This window comes from Mytilus galloprovincialis, chromosome 10, assembly GCF_965363235.1.
Source record: "Mytilus galloprovincialis chromosome 10, xbMytGall1.hap1.1, whole genome shotgun sequence".
Taxonomy (NCBI): Eukaryota; Metazoa; Mollusca; class Bivalvia; order Mytilida; family Mytilidae; genus Mytilus; species Mytilus galloprovincialis.
The window spans coordinates 75,439,320-75,457,062 of NC_134847.1; the positions used below are offsets into that span (position 1 = coordinate 75,439,320).

General features: G+C 33.4%; 1 protein-coding gene across 1 annotated transcript; it reads right to left on the reverse strand.

Moving 5' to 3' along the window:
• On the reverse strand, positions 1-9,643 carry LOC143048395 (uncharacterized). Its single transcript, XM_076222074.1, has 4 exons — positions 9,521-9,643; positions 7,743-8,176; positions 7,136-7,304; positions 1-4,815 (listed from the first exon to the last, which is right to left on the reverse strand). The coding sequence occupies exons 1-4, from the start codon at positions 9,630-9,632 to the stop codon at positions 608-610; spliced, it is 4,923 nt and encodes a 1,640-aa protein (XP_076078189.1). The 5' UTR covers positions 9,633-9,643; the 3' UTR covers positions 1-607.
• Between the last annotated feature and the right edge of the window lie 8,100 nt (positions 9,644-17,743).

A 17,743-nucleotide genomic window follows, 5' to 3' on the forward strand; every position in this document is an offset into this window, starting at 1 on the left:
CATATTGTATGTTTTTATAATTTGAGACTATATGCATCCCTCTTATTGTCTTTTGGTAGTAAGTACTGTCGTTTTGTTGGCGTCGTATTGACACATACGACACGTTTCTGTTTATTATGTGATGTTGAGTGTATTTGGTATATTACCTTACATATCAAATTTATTTTTGTGCAGCTTAGAATATGAGTTAAAAAAGACATTAATAAATATCAACAAAAACCTACTCAGATGAGGATCACAAAATTGCCAAGCACTAATTGAACGTAATCTAAAATTCTGCGGTAACCCAGGTACAATGAACTGGCGATCTCTAACACACTTCAACGACATCTTCATTTGTTTCGGAATTGATGTTATCCTTTATAAATTAACTGTTAAAAACACTTTGAATTGTTCGATATTCCGAGGAGTTTCTACTCCAGAAATATACAACTTACGCTGTATTTGGTAAAACCATTCTTATGTTGTTTTTTCACTGTTCCAAAACCTCTTACTTGATCTTACATTTTTGACTTTCGAGCTGAGCATCACTAATGAGTCATTTGTAGACGAAATCTTTCGTCTGGCGTCCAAAATTATAAGTCTGGTATTTTTTTGTGGTATAGTTTTACCATTTTTGAAAAGCAGGAAGATTTTCTGTATGAAAACAAATTGTTTTTCCATTATTTTTGAACGATGCCCAGCAAAATATTTTCTTTACAGTTAATTTCTGCCCAGCTAGAACTCCACACTCGTTGCAAAGGTGGTACAGTTTAGGATTTGAAAATTGTATATCAAACGTTACAGTTTGATCATACACTGAAAGCTTTTTGAATGGATCATAATATCCATATTCTCTGCCGGTTTGAATTTTTACTATAAACTTTTTAGAGCTGCTTTTGTCCGGAGGTGTTCCTTGTCGTATTCCAACCAATTTTGGATGAAACGATCTTAGGTTTAAAATAAATGCTTCTCGGCTTTCTGGAGGTTGTCCAAAGCTATTTGGTTCTGTATCACACATCTGAATTTCAACTACATATGACTCAGTCAAAAGCTTGCACATGTGTTTATGTTTCAACCAATGCTTAGTTTGGCAATCTTTGGAACAATATTTAGCCTTCATACATTTAGAGCAAGACTTTGCTTGCTGTGATATTTGATGACAAAAGCAACATGCTACAATAGAACGAAATATATCTGTTGGATGCTGAATGCTTCGTTCGTTGTTGTGGAACACATTTAAACTAGATATAAAAGGTGTTCTTGACTCTTCAAGCAGCTCCCCATCTGCAATTGGGATCTTTTTAATTTTTCCCATTAGTGTTTTCTTCTTTTGATCTTTTCTAAATAAATTGTGTATAGAATTTACTGTGTAAATGCGTGGACCGGTATGGTCTCTGATAGTGTTCCCATCAATAAAAACTGCTGCTGTATAGTTGTGTCCAATTCTTATCCCACCGCATTTGTTTTCACAAATCTCGTTATTTTGAATGTAGGTGTAAGATCTCGACTTAACCATTATACCCCAGAGCCAATTAGAATGTATAAGATTTCCTTTCACTTCATAGAAACCTCCATCAAATGAAATGCCGGATAAACCATTTTGTCTGATTATGTTATCAATTAGAACAGCTCTTGAAGCACCTCCCTCGACTATGTCATTATTTCCGAGGAGATCTACATTTCCTCCACACCACACTCCTTCTGCGCCGTTTTCCTCGATGATATTACCACTTATATACCCATATCCATTCGGTCCAATATTAACACCATGAGATTGATTTCTGTTAATTGTATTATTAATAGCTTTAATAGCACCTCCTTCTCTTGCTTCAACTCCCATTTGTCTCATATTGGATATTGTGCAATTTCTGATTTCAATTAAGGAACCGTTTCCAATTGACAGAACACCACCGCCACCACATCTGTCAAACTGACACGAATCCACGTATGCAGTTCCTCCATTAGATACACAAACCCCTGCAAACCCAACTTCACCTATACTTTTATTACCAAATGACTTTGAAAGACTAGTGTGATGATTAACCTTGCATTTCAATGGATTGATACATCCCTCGTCCCCTTTGCACTTGGGAAAATACTCGCAACCAATCAGTCCGTTTGAAAATTTACACTTGTAAAATGTTGCCACAGAATTATTTGTTACTGAGATTTGACATCCTCCTTTCAGAAAATTAATATTTTCAAAATGCGCATGAATAGAATTTCCGGGTTGAGTATCTTCTATAGTGTGAACTTTATGTGCTACACAAACTTGAAATATTGGTCCTGTATCGATTTCGACCCCTTCTTCAATGCCAACGACTTGAATGCTTTTGGTTGTGACTAGTGGTTCTCGAATAATATAACACCCTTTCCGCAACATGAGTGTTGTAAATGATCTATCTGTTAACAGCATAATTTCCTGACGTAAAAGTTCTGGCACCTCAATCATTTTGTAACTTAGTCTTGGATAACATACTGCTATCCCATATTCTCGAAGACATCGTTCATCTTTGTATGCTGCAATGGAAGCAGCTGCGTAACCGAAAGCTTCCATATTCGATGAAAGTGATCCAGTCTCTATCAATTTAGAAACAGAATAGGCTTTTAAGTAGTATCCCTTGCACTTATCAGATGCAATTTGAATACAACTACCGGCGTCGTTCAACGCATGTTCGTAGTCACATATTTTGATGTATGCTAAGCTTCTATTGGAGTAAAATCTGCTGTCAATATTATCTATAGGACAAGACCTTATTCCCTCAGAATAACACTGGATAGCATCATGATATCTTTGCTCCTTATACGCTTTATTTCCCATCTCTCTTAAAGATTCTGAATTGTAAGGGATTACAAGTGTAGTAGCACCCATATCTTTACTGTCGTTGGGTATAACAGACGCCAGACACTCAAGAATTGTCTCTCGATCTTTCTGTAATAAAGGAATTGTAATGCTTGTAAGCTCATGGTAGTACTTGGTATGAACTTGCAATGTGGGAATTATTTGAACCATTTGTTCTTGATCAGCAAGTGCTAACGCTTGTCGTTGATTTATACTATGATATACAGCTGTTGTCTGTAATATTTTTAACATTTGGTCATTAAGGCAAATATTCTGTTTAGATTCGTCGTTTTTCACAAACTGTAGTAAATGTCCTTTCAATGTATTAGCATTGGCAGCTAACTTACCCCAGATACACAAAGAACCTCGTGCAGTTTCGTTGCCATGATCCACTTGGATCACATCATTTGGGGTTACGCATGAGTCTAAAGCATTTTTTACCATACACAATGCAGATTGAAGAATACAATAACGACGATCGCTAACCATGTTGTCCCTTATTACCTCTTGAACAAGTCTATGTACAGAAAGACACTTATCTTTCATGAACTGGAACAATGAAAATCTAGATAAAATTTCAATTATCTGACTGCGTCCAACATCATCATCGAGTGCTTCGGTGAGATCGGTGTCTTCGATGACAGGGTTTCCAACATTAATAATTTCTTTAGGTATTTTATCAGCAAATAAGAAAGACGCTATTTCCATGACTGTTATTGCAGCTGTGCCTAAATTTTCCTTTTCCGACTCTCTGGATATATATACAATGTTAAGTTGCCAAGTGGTTGCAACTGTAAGCCTATCCTTGCCTACTTTTCTTGGAGATGGAGCTGTTCTGAGCAGCTTTAGCCTTTTTTTCTCAAATCGTTTGACATAATCATCAAATGAACATTGTATACTCTTGACATGAGCAGCTGCTTGTTCTAGTGCTAATGGTAAGCTACCAAGTTCTTCAATAAGTGTTAATATTGCATGGTCTTCAGAACTGTCAACTCTACCAGTTCTCTGCTTTACAAATGCTAAAGCCTCTGTTGTTTCAAATACACCAAGACTAATGCAATTCTCTAGTTTAACATTCATAGACTCTTCAATCTCGTTTAAATCTCGTCTCGTTGTAACGATGATGTGTCCGCCAGTATTCCTTTTCCATGACCCAACCAATAATTCTTTAGTATAATCAGAAAGATATTCCTCATCTGTATTGTCAACCACTAAGAGCCACCTTTCAGTTAAATTGGAAAACCATTTCAATGTTCTCCTAAAAGTTTCTCTGAAGTCCTTTCCAGTTGTACTGACATCAATAGCTAACGTTGTTATAGAATCCACTAAAGAACTTTCAGATTCGGCAGACATCCAAAATACACCACCTTGGTAAAATTCATGATATCTCCAAGCAAATTCCGTTGCAAGAGTAGTCTTGCCACATCCACCTAGACCAGATATAACCAGTGTATGGTGCTCGGTATTTTTGTCTACAAAGCTGTTTTTTATCTTGTTTATTTCATTTCCTCGTGCAACAAACGATTCTGAGCGATTTGGTGGGAAGAAGAAGATTTTACCGGTAGGTATAGATCCACACATGTAGTTTTTGAAATCTCCAATACTCTCTTTCATCTGAGTTATGTCCTTCTTGATATTTGATACTTCTTCAGTTGTCGATTTGGCTTCATATTCAAGAGTTTTAACTCTGTTGATGGTTGATGTATTTTCAGTTTTGAGGCTTTTAACATTTTGTGTATTCTCCTCAATATCTGCAATCGCTCCATCAATATGCTGCCTATTTTCAGTCTGGACGTTCTCAATAGTATCAATACGCTTACAAACACGGTCCATTTCACCATTTATCTGTAACATAGCCTCATGTATCTTCGTGAAAGATGTATCCCTACCAGATTTCAGTATCAACGCATATTCTGCTAGAACGCGTGTTTGATGCCTGAATTCATTCAAAACAGTTTGATTAACCGAATAGCCTTGCAAAAACATAAATCCTGAAATGAAACAAAAATTAAGTTATTCAAATATTTTCAAAAGACATTAAGGCAGGCTGTGACAGTTTAGAAGTTGTAACTTTCTTATGTGAAAGGTGAAAACAAACTTTTGGTTTTACAAATATTTCATTTACTGTCCGCAAGCGTTGGCGTTTTATTGAAAATGACTTTTACTTAAAAAAATCAATCACCTCCTGTTATTGAAGATCGCAGGCCCTAAAATCTCAAATAAACTCATCATAGATACCAGGACTAAATTTTGTATATACGCCAGACGCGCGTTTCGTCTACAATAGACTCATCAGTGACGATCGAATCAACAAAAGTTAAAAAGTCCAAATAAAGTACGAAGTTGACGAGCATTGAGGACATAAATTTCTAAAAGATTTGCCAAATACAGCTAAGGTAATCTCTGCCTGAAGTAGAAAAGCCTTAGTATTTCAAAATTCAAAATTTTGTGAACAGTAAATTTATAAATACAACCATATCATTGATAATTCATGTCAGCTTACATGTGCTGACTACTGGGCTGGTGAAACCCACGGGGAAATAAATCTCCACGAGCAGTGGCATCGACCCAGTGGTAGTAAAAAAACTCATCATAGATACCAGGACTAAATTTTGTATATACGCCAGACGCGCGTTTCGTCTACAAAAGACTCATCGCTCGAATCCAAAAAAAAATAAAAAAGCCAAATAAAGTACGAAGTTAAAGAGCATTGAGGACCAAAATTCCTAAATGTTTTGTCAATTACCGCTAAGGTAATCTCTGCCTGAGGTAGTAGAGCCATAGTATTCCAAAAATTCTAAATTTTGTGAACAGTAAATTCATAAATATAACCATATCAATGATGTTTCATGTCAGCACAAAAGTGCTGACTACTGGGATGGTGATACCCTCGGGGAAACAAATCTCAACCAGCAGTGGCATCGACCCAGTGGTAGTAAATAAAATCATCATAGATACCAGGACTAAATTTTATATATACGCTAGACGCGCGTTTCGTGTACAAAAAACTCATCAGTGACGCTCGAATCCAAAAAAGTAAAATAGGACATACTCGTTGTGTTTAAAATAAGAACAAAAACCAAAAAGAGAAGTACTTAATAATGAATGTGATATTTTCAAATCTAGAGGGTCAAGTAAAAACCAAACATTAACACACATAATAAAAAAAAAATACCACATAACAACTGTGACATCTACCTTCATAACAACTGTGACATATACCGTCATAACAACTGTGACATATACCTTCATAACAACTGTGACATATACCTTCATAACAACTGTGACATATACCTTCATAACACACATGACTTAAAAAAAATCAAAGAAGTATTTTGACAACTTATGACAACCAGGTGCTCCGCAGGGCGCAGCTTTATACGACCACAGAAGTCACACCCTTTACAGTTGAGGCAAGTATGGACACAACATTCAAGCTTGATACAGCTCTGAATTTGGATTGCGACCAAATTTTTTGACATAATATGAGTTTCTGACACAAAACAAATGTCAAGATCTTACAAATCTATTGTGCAATAATGTGCAATTAAAGATTTCTTCTTTTAACTTTTCAAAAATTTAGAATTTGAGAAATTTGAAAAAAATAATTGAAAACAACTACCATCCCCCTTTTTTGCAATTAGTCCAATTATTTCTTTATAAATAATATTCAAGTAGTGTAAGGGAGGTAAATCCGAACATACCCAACATTGTATATTAAATGTTACACTACTGTTAAATTTTCTTAGTTGTCCATTGACCAGAAATAAAATTGAGAATGGAAATGGGGAATGTGTCAAAGAGACAACAACCCGACCATAGAAAAAACAACAGCAGAAGATCACCAACAGGTCTTCAATGTAGCGAGAAATTCCCGCACCCGGAGGATCCTTCAGCTGGCCCCTAAACAAATATATACTAGTTCAGTGATAATGAACGCATACTAATTTCCAAATTGTACACAAGAAACTAAAATTAAAATAATACAAAACTAACAAAGGCCAGAGGCTCCTGACTTGGGACAGGCGCAAAAATGCGGCGGGGTTAAACATGTTTGTGAGATATCAACCTTGTTTTTACGACATATTATTTTTTTGCGGTCGTAAAAACAAAATCATTTGATTATGTTGAACATAGACAATCATTGATAAACCTATTAATTACTCAATTTCTGTTCATGAACAAGTGATGAAAACAACAAAAATGGTTCTCTAAAATTAGATATGATATAACCACTATAAATGAATAAATTTGTTATTCACTTAGAAAAAAAATCAAAGAATAGTAGTATATTATTATTGACATACTTACCATTCTGTTCCCATTTAGTTATATCTGCTAATACTTTTGTCTCGTCTGGAGTGTTCAAATTGAGACATTTAATGAGTTGATGCATTAATTGAAATGACGTCTGATACTTTATAGTATCCCATTCGTCAAAGTTACAATGTGCCCATGGATTTCGTACATCTGAACGGAGCTGAAAGAACATGTTAGCGTAGTAAATTAGAATAAAGAATCTATGGAGATTAAAACTATTTACTAGCAGTACATTTATGTTGAACCAAGAATCTATATACCTTTACTGTCCTCATGTTTCATAAGTATATGTTTTATAGGAAGAACACTTTACAAGGAGCATTGCAAACCTTCGGTTTTATTTCAAAAGAATACTTGTGTGAGGTTGAGCGATTTTCTGTCCGATAAAAATGAATCGGTACTATTCTATAACAACTGGGACAAGGTCATGTTTAATTTTTGTCCACAATTTCCCATGTATTTGTATCGACGTCTTGTAATTCAACAAAAAATGGCTGTGTTTATAGTTTTTAAATGCTTCCAAGTGTAAATCGGGATCGCTTAAAAATTAAATCATTAAAACTATTGATAAACATCTATAAATAATTGTATAACATACCGTCGTTGCAACATTCCTTGCGGGCTGAGGAAATTTATCGATTTTGACAATCAAACTAAGGAGTGCAGAAAGATCACATGTTTGGTCAAAAGCGGAATACTGAGCCATATATGTCTTCATGAACAATTTTGAAAACTCTACATGATTCCTGACACTGTAGTCGTAGTTGACTAAGTCTTGTTTCCAACCGATTTTTGGTATAGAATTGTTCTTGTTAATAGCTTCATAGTTAAGTTTAGTTCCTGACGTAAGATCTTTTTTCTGATAATTAGGATATTTTTGTGTATGAATTCTGTGAGAGTATGTCATGGCATTGTAGTGGCTCTGCACTACTGGTTCTACATAGTTTCGGAGGGTAGGCGATAAAATATTCTGCAGGCAAATTCCAATAAGAAGCCATCTTTTCTGGTTATCTTCCAGGTCGACCTTTATAACTGTAATAAAGTGAAATACTTGCTTAACTCAACATTAAACGTATTACGGGTTTCAAGATCTTTCAATGTAGCAACGAAATTAAAGGATGAACTGTTTACTGTTGACACACTAGTTGGACTTTCATTTTAATTTTGTGGACTTTTGATAGACGTGTCGTCGTTTTTTCTTTCTTTCTCACGGTATTTTTATTCCATTTCTAGCTTGCTTTTTCTGTTTCGTCTTATTATACAACTCTTATAAAAAAGAAGCTGTGGTAAGATTGCCAAAGAGACAATAGTTCACAGAAGACAAAATAACACAGATATTAATAACATCTATAGGTCGACGTACCGGATTTAACAATGACCAAAGCCAATACAGCATTGTCAGCTATAGGATGCGCCGAAATGACAAAATACAACAATCGAAACGAGAATACAAAAGATCTAATTTATCTTCAAAATAATAAATGAAACATAAATATGTAACACAGCAACAAACGACAAATAAAACTATAGGCGACCTATCAGAATTTACGACCTTTAGAGAAACGGTGGCCTGACTTGGGAAGGACAGGTACATACATAATGTGGCGGAGTCAAACATGTTAGTGGGTGCATAAACCCCCCCCCCCCAATAACCTAGTAAAGCGTACAGAGCAATACAATAACTGTACAAAAAAATAAACAAACAATACATTTATTCGTAAGCAACAATAATATGTGCATTACAGGGCCCTCACTTGAAACAGGCAGATATAGAGTGTGGCGGGGTCAAACATGTCAGAGGCCGCCCAATCCTCTCCCCTAACTTGGGACAGAGGTGTAACAGTACAACATACGAACAAACTGTAAAAATCAGTTGAAAAGGTTTAACTCATCAGATGGATACAAATAGAAATACATCTAACAAAACCAAAGAGTGGACGTGATTTGGTACATGTACATCCCTACAACAAAAACAAGAGAGTACTGTTCTGAGAGTATTCACAGCAACTGACAGCTAGTTCATAGTTAATAATAATAATAAAAAAGATCACGCTTTTAAGACTTAATCATCAATCAGTGGTTTACTTTACAACGCAATCGTGAATAAGATTTAATTTTGCTAGTGAAAGACAAGCTCGAAATCGTTCTAAATTTTGAAAATTTATGCCAAATTTCATATAACACTATTTAAGAAATACTGTCATATAATAAACTTAAACTGATACATATATAATGTTCTTCATTATCTAGACCATTGCGAAAAATACTGAAATAATTAAAACACACGATTTAACTCAAATTTGAATGTAAAAAAACAGTCAACTACAGATGAGTTGAGATATTAATGGTCGTGATATGGAATATAGTTTTGCCAACCTGGTGTGTTTACACTAGCTGTGCATATTTCTGTTATTTCCGCCTTTAACTCCAATTCTATATCATCATCAGCGTCCGGAGTAATAAATATCGTGTTAGTTGTCATGGCCATGCATCACATATCTGCAAAATAATTAAGCATTAGGTTAAAGTGAATTTCCAAAATACACATATTATACGAGAGCCACTCAGTTGAAAATAATTTCAGAGATATAGTTATTCGCGGGTCGATTGAATAGTTCGTGTATTTATAGATTAGAGTGAGATACAATGTTTCCACATTCCATACATGTTTTGAAATTTAAAACACAAGGCTTTCTGAGCCTTATAAATAATCAAATATAGAAACATCGCATCGAATCATATTCTTTAGTGGACTCTTGTTTCTCTACTGCTTTTGAACAGATATATGGACAAACAGTGTCTTTCTTTTATCAATAATTGTGTAGTCTCACAACAAATTTCAAGTAGCTCTAGCTGGTTAACGTTGTTCTCTATCAATTGTAACAACAATTACATGCATGGCCTGTATGTTTTGGTACAATATTTAAATATAAAGTAAATACAGGCATTACCTTCAAGATGATTTGCGAATATTCTGAAACCGCGTCAGACTGTAAAATAAGCTAAATGTAACCCTGGTAACAATTTTCAGGAAGCTTTTAACGGTAGTTTATTTTAGTAAAATACTATGAGATGTGCATATATAGCCATGATGTTTTAATAATAATAACAACATACATATATTCAATTGACCATGATGACATTTGATATTTTTGTAATCGTGTCACCCGATATAGCGTTACCCTGCTGTCAAAAAGCTTGATAACACATTTTAGGGTGCTCTTATTAAAAGTGAAATAATGAAATAACAACTCACTTTTGCAGCCAGTATTGTTCAATTTTGTCAAATTAAGCTAAAAAATATTGATGATGAATTATTCATTTACAAATGAAATTTTGGCCATCATTGAATCCGTTTTCATGTGAACTTCAATTAAACCCCTTTGTGTTATATGAATAACGCATGCATTGTGTGTGTTTGGTTATTTCAAGGAAAATAATGTCAACATTGAAAGTAAAACAAAGGTAAACCATTTGATTGACTGATTCAATCCACAAAAAAAATCATTCTTATACTGGTAAAACGATGATTAACAAATATTTCCAATCTATAACAAAAACAGACCTACGATTATACAATAAAACCAGTTATTTTTCTATTTATATCTATATGTATGCTTTCATTGTTCGTATGCCTATCGGAGGTCGTCGGGGGTCAGCAACATAGTTAATTAGAAGGCGTCAAGACTAAAATACCCACAACACGAATATACATATTATCAAGCCCATACACTGTAAATTGTTTATTTGCGACATTGTATGATTTGGATAAATGTTTTACATAGTTATAAATTAAATATGAGTCAAAATGGTGAACACCAATTTCACAGCTAGTGTCCCTTTAAGTTTACCTTTATCTTTATAGAAAGCAGGGAACACTCACTGTCCCTTTGGTATCTTTCGTCCCACTTATATCACCTTTCTGCATGCCAATTTAAAAATACCTCAGAAGTCTTATAATATATAGTTGACCTTCGGAACACAGGTACTACCAAACATAACCCCTGATTTCCTGGAGGTCTTGAATTAGTTTATTATGGAGCGCATTAATCCTGAATTTTAAATGTAAACTCATAGACCAGAAGGATTTTGCTTAGTATAGTCTAAATATATTTCTGGTTCACCAAAAGTTTGATTTCTGCAAATTGGTTGGTTAGTTTGTTTAGGTAAACCAATGACATCAACAGTACTATTTTGTTTTAGAGTAGCTAATTGATGGTCTGACACCTTCACTGCCAGGCAGCTAGAGTTCACTAAAAAGACAATATCAACAATACAGACAGAAAAATAAAGAGGATATTATAAAAACCGCCATACACAATAAAGTACAATAGCACACAAAGCGCTCACTATTTAGTGCAACCAAATGTTTGTTTTAAGTAAAATATTCTCCTTCACCTATATAAAAAAGGAAATACAAAAACGAAAGACAAAACAAGCACCCAACAGTCCAACAAAAGTACAACCACAGACATTTAATGTGATCTTATCATATTGATTCAGAATTAAATAGTGGAACTGATCGTTTAAACTCTTATCGTGAACACTGATAATTTATTGACCAAAACAACTATTATTGCGTTCAGCTCGCAATAACATCTAAATTATACATTGACGCTAGTTTTTGTATGAATGAATAGGTTAATATGTGTAAGTTTCTGTACACAATTGGTGAAAATAAAGCACACGAAGGATTTCACTTTGACTTGACCGTAATGTTGTGTACAAAATCTCAAACATTCTTAAGCAGGTCTGGAATATTTTATGAATTAGTGTCTGTTTAACCAGCAGTTAACTATAACTTTATGGGCATTGAAATATTCGGAAGGAAACGATGCATACAATGAGCGGGTCCTATGTATGAACACGATGAAATATAAAGACTTGCGCGGGCTCCATTTTTCCGTGAAACTGATCACGATGAAGTCACGTGATTAAGCATGTATAGCAGGAGAATTATACATAATCACAACGTCCTTTAACCAATCACATCCCTATAATTCCATAGGAGGTAAGATAATATTAGACACATAGTGTGTTTGTGGATAGTGACCTAATAAGATATATATCATGTTTATTGGGTCTGTAAATTCCAAATAAGGTAAAGCTTACTCCACTCCTCAGATTGAATTTAATAACTTCATATGTATCGTTCTATTACTTTTTTAGGTCACTAGCACACTGTGTTACGTGTTTTATCTTACCGACTATCTTAACATACATACATAAACATATTTATGAGATGAATACTGTTGCTTTTATATCTAACTATAGGGTTATAGTTATCGACAAGTTAAGACTAAAATCAGATGTGGGTAGATTAGTCGATACGTTTTATTTTCAATTTACCTTCCTTATCGCCGTTCGCAGTTATAGTTATTTAATTCAGTGAATATTCATAAATAATTATGATTACCTTATATCCAATTATCTTATACGATTCTACTTATAAATAAAATCTCACGTTTTCGTTTAGGCCATTGCAACTTTTGATTGTACAAATCAAGACCTGTGACTGGCTGATACCCTGCACGTATGTAGCTGTTTCGTTTCTTTTCAATCAATCGTTCGACCACATTCACAAAATAGGTAATTTATAATGTTTATACTGAGGAAAACCATATAGGTATAAACACATAAATCAAAAAGTATACTTACTTCCTTCAATACAGTAAAATATCTTGATTTTTTGTTTGTATGAAACTTCACATTGATCTAATCAAATTCCCGGTTGGTTTATTATTCTCCGAAACAATGAACAAATTGGCTGAAGTCTAGTGTCGTTTTATTTTTTCAAAGTAACTTAAATAGTTAAATCGTTAAATACTTTCAACATTTAACCATTGTTGCAAGGTAAGAAAGTGTGTGCTATATAAATACGTAGACATATACAACTAATAATTGACAATAAATTGATAAATATCCTAAACAACGTTTAGTAGAACAAGACGTCATATCTAAAAATAACTGCAGTAGGGAATCATACAATTCATTTCTATTCCGGTATACACTTGGATTTTCACTATTCTATTTTTTATCTGCAGTTTTTGGGAAAAAAGAGTTCTGTTAGTATCTAATTACAAGTCTGTGAGTTAACTGCATGGATATTTATTTAGTGCTATAACGGGTGGGTTCTTGAGTCATCTATATATGTCCGATACTTGTATAGTATACACGTATATATCGAGGTGTCCACAATCAATATACTACCTTCTGCATGCCATAATATTATTTACAGTACATTGTATACATTTAGTTTATAATGACTAATTTTGGTTTGTTTGGAGATATTTATCATATTTAGTTATATTCACCACACAGAAAATAATAAGTTAATGCGACCAAACAAGGACTACTTTTTAACATGTCTCTTAATAAGCCATGTAGATAGATGACATGTTATTAAATTCGTGTACATTTACAAGAGATAATCTGTTTATCTTTCTATATTACTAAATTACATTGTAATAGAGTTGACATTGGATGTCGCGTTTTCTTCTTTCATATAAAAAACACGAATATTGATTTACACCGCAAAGAGATAATGACGTGCTTAATCTGTATTTTCTCATGAATAACTATATATGTTGTGCTTTTTAGGGTGGGATATTTCAACGCAATCGCCATTTTGCCTTCAGCAGATTTCATTATTGATGGTGAATATTACGCGGATAACATTGTTTATGAAGGCCTAGTTCGCAATTGATCTAAATCAACACCTACATTATAAAAAAATACTTTTATAGAATTTTGTTTAGAAATAATCTGTATTGCGTTGATTATCATTAATCCATTTCTGTGTCTTTTTTTTTTTTATCCATTCTGCATTTTTAGGGTTCTATCTTTATTTCCCAAATAATTCATTGTCTTTGAGAGCTTTGTGCAGTTGGTGTATCATCATTATGTCACCGTTGTTGACAGAATTCAATTTAAATAGGATATTGATTTACCTGATAAATCAGACACTTAAAACCTACTTATGTAACTCCAATAGAATGGTTAAACTTTCCTGTATCCTTTACAACACAAACAGGATAGTGCATCGTTCAGAAAAAAAAATGTTTATCTTTATCAGTAAGATTCCATTTTCAGTACTACATACTATAATGATTGCAGCCAGTGTACATGTCCACTTTTTGTTATCTTCTTGTATTTTTCTGGTATGCATTTCTGTCTGAATACTAACTGTTCTGCTGACGTTAAGGTGACATGGCAGTAAAATTAGAATGTTTTGGTTGACACAGCTGTTAATCTGTGAACTATTTTGTCCCATAGATATGAGTAAAGTTTAAATATTTGTTTTGAATACCCTGATGTTGATGTATATTTTGAATTGTTTGCTTCTCTTGTTGAAGAACAGCAAATACATAACGCATTGATAATAAGTCACGCTATTTTACACACTTATATTATTGGTTGCTGTATTATATAATTTATTAATTAAACACAATTAACAGTAACGAAAAACATCACCTTGTGGAATGCCCAGAGAAAACTGTACTGTACTTCAATGCTAAACACCAAAAAAACCATTTGAGTTTTCAGTCAAAATAAAACGTTGTGAGATCAGAATCATTCTAGACGCAATTGGTTAACAACAACATTATAACATTTTCAGCTGGATATGTTTAAATTATTTTAATTGTCGTTACCACAATCCAATCCTCTTTGTATCACTTAATCAGACTTATCACTTGCAGGAGCAACAAGATGGGTGACACATTTGTAGAAGTGATTACTTTCCTTTGCGTGCATCTGAGTTATTTAATGTATTTCATGGGGTTCATTTTCCTCAGTAATTAGTTTTTTTGGATGCTGTTTTATGGCGTTGTTTTGTTTTTCATTTTTCGGTTTTTTTCCTCGGCGTTGTTAGTTGTTCTTTGCTTTGAGTTTTTTATGCTCCCTTGAATTGGTATCTTCTTTCTCTTTTCAAAATAACAAATCATAAATTTGTTAAGTTTATAAATGATGTGAAGTACCACTACCACTCTGTATTAAATTGTTTGCAAGGTTCAATAAATTTCCATATATTTGGTGAAAATAAATCAATATTGGTACTGTGTTAAGAGATATGTGATGACAAAGAAATTAATCTATGAAAAACTAGTGTGACACTAATGAAATAAGTTCCAAACAAAATCAATAGCAGACTGGCTAGAAAGGATTATCTTTCGTTGTGCCATCAAAGCTTCCAATAGCATGATCCATTTTGCTATAATTGTGTCTTTCATAAAAACAAAATGTTCGAGAAAGCATATGAGCTGACACAAATATACGAGAATAGTCAAATGTTAATGTATGTGGTTACAATGATAGTATTATGCATTTGATAGTCTTTGGATACATTGGTTACAGCTTTCTTATATAGCAGCCGCTGTAAACTATTTATTTCCCTTAAAACAAAATATTTTTAAAAGACTGGGAGCTAGTATCGATGTATAAACTATCAGATTTACCGTATGATGTTGAAATTGCATTTGTTAAAAAAAAAATCATTTTTATAATTATTTGTCCTGTTACAATTGTGTCCTATAAAAGTTGGAAGAACACTTTCCGAATGATTACCACACATTTTTTCCCTGAATTTTAAAGAAAAAAAATTAGCTGCTAATACGTATAGGAAGATGTGGTATGAGTGCCAATGAGACAACTCTCCATCCAAATAACAATTTATGAAAGTAAACAATTATAGGTCAAGTTACGGCCTTCAACACGGAGCTTTGGGTCACACCGAATAACAAGCTATAAAGGGTCCCACAATTACAAGTGTAAAACCATTCAAACGGGAAAAACAACTTTTTAATCTACATAAAAAAAAAGTTTTAGTTTTTGTTTGTTTGGTTAATATATTTATTAATAGTATCGGAAGCACATGTCCGTGTTTGTTTATGTTAAACACGTGTTGATTAGCACATGGTTGCATACCTGGTTTGATATTGTATGATTTGATTGGCTATTGTATGTCGCAATGCAGGTATTCTACCCGTTTGTACGAGGGTAGGATCGTAATTCTCGTGCAGAATCTCATTATAAATATCAGATATTTTTATAACCAGTTATTCGACGTTCTGCCTTTACCGAGTAGCATACCTTCCGTTTCGTTTTACATACCCCCCACCCACTCCACCCATTTTGATAGATTTGAGTTAGACAGTTTAATGATGTGACAAGATAAATTGTAATAATAATGTATTTATTGTGTTTTGTAGATTGTTGTTGATTTTGATTTTTAGTGGGATGGAGTCCCGATACGGTGTTATGTTGTATTGAGAAAATTGTGTGATTTGCTTGGATGAGTAATTTGATGCAGATGGACGTTTAAATGACTATTGAAATATGAATATATATATGAAATGGTTGTGATGTTTGAAGAAAAAGAAAAAATAAAGTCTTAGTGTGCTACTCACAAGGAGAGCTCATTCCTATTGTATACATGTGTTGAGTTTTATTGACTAAATAATTTATGTTCGGTTAAGCTTGGCGAATTAGAACATAATTTCTCATGTTTACTGCTGTTGTTTGATAGTTTTTCTTTATCAGTTGTTGGTCCTTCATAGTCAATATAACGCAATTGATAATCATTTTAAATTGAAGACTTTGTCTGAAACACATTTGTATTAAAGATGAAATGCCTTTTTTTTGACATTATCACTCAACTTTTAAAACTCCATTACTTCCAAAATTTAGACCCTAACTACACGTTACCTTCATCAAGTATATTTGAATATGAGAAATTACACTGCAACGTAGGGAATATGCTCTGCATGCTATTTTCAAGGACGGATAGTTCTACCACTTTGTGATCTGGTTGTTGAAAACGCAATCAGCCACAGCCACGGTACCATTGGCAGATCCAAATACCAGATAGAGCAAAATTGTTATTTAAATCGTCCACGTGGATATCGTCATTTTAAGCCATAAACAAAATAACAGAATCAATTACAAAGATCATATCATTTAAAATTTGTATATGCATGTCTTCCTTTAATTAACAGAACATGTGTACTTTGTCAGATTTAAGTTTTTTTTTACCAATCATTTTTTTAGTATTAAGTTCAGTTGGAATGCAAAATTCTATTAACTTTGATGTTTACAATTTAAATTCACTGTTTGATTAGCAGTAGAATGGTTCAAATCCGATAATATCTTAATAAAAATTAAATGTAAATACATAAGAGGAATTAGATTTACATATTAATAATGTTACATAATTGTGTCAAGACACGACACATAGTTAAGTAATCAGATTAAAGATCGATAAAGCTGGCAAGCTAGAAATTATATAAAAGAGCATTTGAGATGAACTTCTTAATGCAGATCTTTTCATTATTCAAATATGAATGATGGAGAAAGGTTGTTTCAAAGAATATCAACGCACAGTTAAATAAAAACACTCGTGGGTATTCAAATATCTCGGGTTTGTTATCACATTTCACTTCTTATGTAGATTTAGATGGTTTGTGTAAATACCAAGGTTTTCTTTTGCGTTGTTGCAAATACTAGTAAGTCAATTCAAGACTTTACCCAGATGTAGCACACTTTTTATTTTGTTTTTTTTTATTTATGACACACCAATCCTTATAACATTTGTTATTGATT